This window comes from Octopus bimaculoides, chromosome 4, assembly GCF_001194135.2.
Source record: "Octopus bimaculoides isolate UCB-OBI-ISO-001 chromosome 4, ASM119413v2, whole genome shotgun sequence".
Taxonomy (NCBI): Eukaryota; Metazoa; Mollusca; class Cephalopoda; order Octopoda; family Octopodidae; genus Octopus; species Octopus bimaculoides.
In genome coordinates this window covers 74,993,051-74,996,797 of record NC_068984.1, presented here as the reverse complement: position 1 = coordinate 74,996,797, position 3,747 = coordinate 74,993,051, and the positions used below count along the sequence as shown (strand labels likewise).

The window sequence follows — 3,747 nt, the reverse complement described above, 5'->3', positions numbered from 1 at the left end:
TGGTTTCCCTTCATGGCAGAATTAATAGTCAAGACTATTTAAGCATTTTATCTGATCAAATTCATCCTATGTTTGTGGAACTGTTTCTAGAGGGAAACACAATCTTTCAGGATGATAAGGCACCAATTCACACAGCTAAAGTTGTTACTGAATGGCACGAGGAACATTCTAGTGAAGCTGAACATCTTATCTGGCCGTCACAGTCCCCAGATCTTAATATTATTGAACATTTATGGTGCATTTTAGAAAAACAAGTAAGGAGTTGATATCCTCTACCATCATCACTACAAGAACTGGAGACTTGTTTTAGCTGAAGAATGGATAAGAATACCTTTGGAAACAATTCAAACTTTGAGTCCATACCTTGTAAATTCAAGCTGTAATTACTGCCAAAGGCAGTCCTACCCCATATTAAAACAAATTTGTTTGAAATTTTTAAGTGTTTCCATTATTTTGTCCAACTCCTGTATATATGTGTATGTGCATGTATAACATTCTTATGTATTTTCTCCTTTGTTTTTCAGAAGCAATACAGTCGTCTCCGGGAAGGTCTTTTAATGCTATTCTTCTGCTCAGTTGGTCTACTATTTCTACGATTTTGTTTAATGGGTAGCAAACCCCCAGAATTTGCCCCTTCTGACAATCCTGCAGCTGACTCAAAAAGCTTCCTGACACGAACTTTGACATTCCACTATCTGCTCACTTTAAACTTGTGGCTGCTTCTTTGTCCTTACATTCTGAGCTTTGATTGGTCAATGAACTCTATACCGCTTGTTGAGAGCTTGGGAGATTCACGGAATATTGTCACCATAGCATTCTATTGTGGGCTCTTGTACATTGCTATTTATATTTTAAAACACATATCACACTGCACCCACGTCACACCAGAATTGCACGTCATGCAACACAGTTTACAACACAATTCACACAATGTTACGCACAGCTCAAAATTAACAAAAATCCATAGAAATGGTACTACAGAGTCACACCATCATCCTCCAAGGGTACTGAATGGAACCCGAGGAAGATTAAAAAATTTTGCAGAATCTGCTAACCACCAAAACATGACATTAACTGGCGAAGACAATAGATCTTCATTAGACTGCATTATTTTTTCATTAGCTGTCATTATTGTGCCATTTATACCGGCCACAAATCTATTTTTCTATGTAGGCTTTGTGATTGCAGAGCGTGTCCTCTATATACCCAGCATGGGATTTTGCATGTTGGTTGCCAAAGGTGCCGAAAAACTCTACTTTCACTACCATTCCAGTCGGATGTGTCGGATAGCTATCGTTGTTAATGTCATTTGTATTTTAGTTTCCTTCACTGCACGGACATTTCTAAGGAATCAAGACTGGCTGACTGAGGAATATCTGTATCGTTCTGGAATAGATATCAACCCAGCAAAAGGTAAATTACTCTTGTTTTCTGTTGTTATAGGTTCCCTGTATCTATTTGGCTGCCCCTATGTAGTTGCTTATCTTACTATCTCACTAGAAACAGCAACCAAATCATTTCCAAACTTCACTTTGCTTCCCATAATCTAAACAGAAAGTGTAAAGCATAAAACATTAAAATTTCAGATGGGGTAGACAATTTTAATTATCACAACTTAACATACAATTCAAATTTGCAATGTTTTTTCTGGTTTCTGTTTAAATGTTCCTTCCTAGGAAAGTTTCAGGATCATTATAATAGAAGAATACCTGGTAGTAATTCCGTTATGTCCTTTTACGTTTCGATTTCAAGTTCAAATCTCACAGGTGTTGACATTTCTGTTTGCCTTTCATTTCTCCAAGGTCAACATAAACAAATATCATTATAGTACAGAACTCTAATATTATGGCATTGTACCTAACTTAGAAAACTTTATTATAAATATTATTAATATTCAAACAGACAAAGAACAAAATGCTACATTATGAGTTCAAATCCTCCCAGAGTTAACTTTGGATTTATTTTCCTTTCAGGGGTTGATGACATAAATACAACTAAACTAATGCGGTTGATATAATCAACTACATCTCTTCCTCTGTAATTTGTGACCTGGTGCCTAAGTCAAGAATAATAATGATAGTAATAACATTCTTGGTAGCAATAACATTCTTGTTCTTTTTATTGAAGTGAGGGAAATTGAAGTATACCAGATTGCATTCCTTGTAGCACCAGTCAAATACTGGAGTCAATTTAATTAACCATATCTTTTCTCGAAATTTATGACCGTGATACAAGTTAGTTAAGGGGTTCCTGTAAGTAATGGCTCTAAGTAGATGTCCTTTTATTGAGACCTGTATTTAATATCACTTTATTTATATACTCAATACAAAAGTGTAAATTCTATGTTCATTGCTCCTCTTGCAGTACAAGAAATCATTTATTATCATTTTTTTTTTTCTTATGATCTATTAAAGCATGGGGAAACCTTGCCAATGTGTTAAATAGCCAGGGAAAAGAGAAAGAAGCTGAATTTGCATACAAGAATGCTCTGAAATATCGTAGTAATATGGCTGATGTTCATTATAATCTGTAAGTATTGTTCATTGCTTTTTCATCTTTTTTATTTTGCAGGGAGATCAGCTCAGAGTTATTTTCTTTAATGGCATGCATTACACACACACACACACACATACACACACACATTATGTCTACCAAATCCACTTATAAAACTTTGATTGACCTGAGGCAATAGTAGAAGACGCCTGCCCAAGGTGCCATGCAGTGGGACTGAACCTGGAATCATGTGGTTTGGAAGTAGACTTCATAACACACAACCATGTCTGTATGAAAATAGTTTTGGTATTATTTATTCACCTTTACACATGTTTCATTTGGTAATAGGAGTTACAAAATTGTACATGTAGATAAAACATGCAAGATATCTCATTAGAAAGTTTTCAAGAATTTCTAATAGGATATATCTTGAGCATGTTTTTCCTACATGTACAAGTTGGTAACTCCTGTTAGTAAATGAAAACATATGTAATGTTGAATAAATAGCTGTAAAATTTTTTTCCGATCTCCTGTTTTTATATGTAATTACTCTAAAATTACTATTTCCCAGTATTTTTTAAGTTCTGAGTTCAATCCTATTCGAGGGTGAAATATGTTGGAGAAGAACAAGGGCTCTGTAAAATTACTTTTATATTTTTTTTCTTTTGTTAAATGTCTTTTAGTGGTTACGGGTTTCCAGTGGGACTATGATTGGTTCAGTATATTTATAATAGCATATTTATACTGGTCTTTAGACTAGATATACTATATCCCTATATTTTTGTAAGATGTCACTAAAAGGGTTTGCACCATCAAGAAGAGAATCTAGTTGTGGGGGGGGGGGAAACCCCAAAAAGAAACAAAAGTAAAACACTACCTCAAAAAGTCCTGCCCAAATTATGCCAGCATAGAAAAGCGGACATAAAAACAAATGATGTTGATAATAATAATGATGATGATGATGATGATGATAAAAGATAAACATGATGATGGCAGCAGTGGTGACAATGATGACGTCAGTGTGTGTGTGTGTGTAATGTCTAACTGCATGTTTTGATATTGGTAAGATTAAGATTAAATATCACGTTTTGCCTGACTGTAATAAAACTGAGAATTTTGGTAAGCTGTTTTGTTGCCAGTCAGTTGAGACAACATTTCAAGATCATAATTGTCATGATCACGATAACAACCATCATCATCATTATCATCATTATTCATCATCATCATCATCATCAACACCACCTCTATTATCAT

At 34.6% G+C, this 3,747-nt stretch overlaps 1 protein-coding gene across 1 annotated transcript in view; it reads left to right on the top strand.

Moving 5' to 3' along the window:
* Positions 1-3,747, top strand: part of LOC106879721 (protein O-mannosyl-transferase TMTC2) — a 145,004-nt gene that overhangs the window by 107,526 nt on the left and 33,731 nt on the right. Inside the window, exons 3-4 of the mRNA XM_014929400.2 lie at positions 525-1,413; positions 2,415-2,529. Of these exons, the coding sequence (XP_014784886.1) occupies positions 525-1,413; positions 2,415-2,529 (1,004 nt within the window). The remainder of the gene's footprint in view (positions 1-524; positions 1,414-2,414; positions 2,530-3,747) is intronic.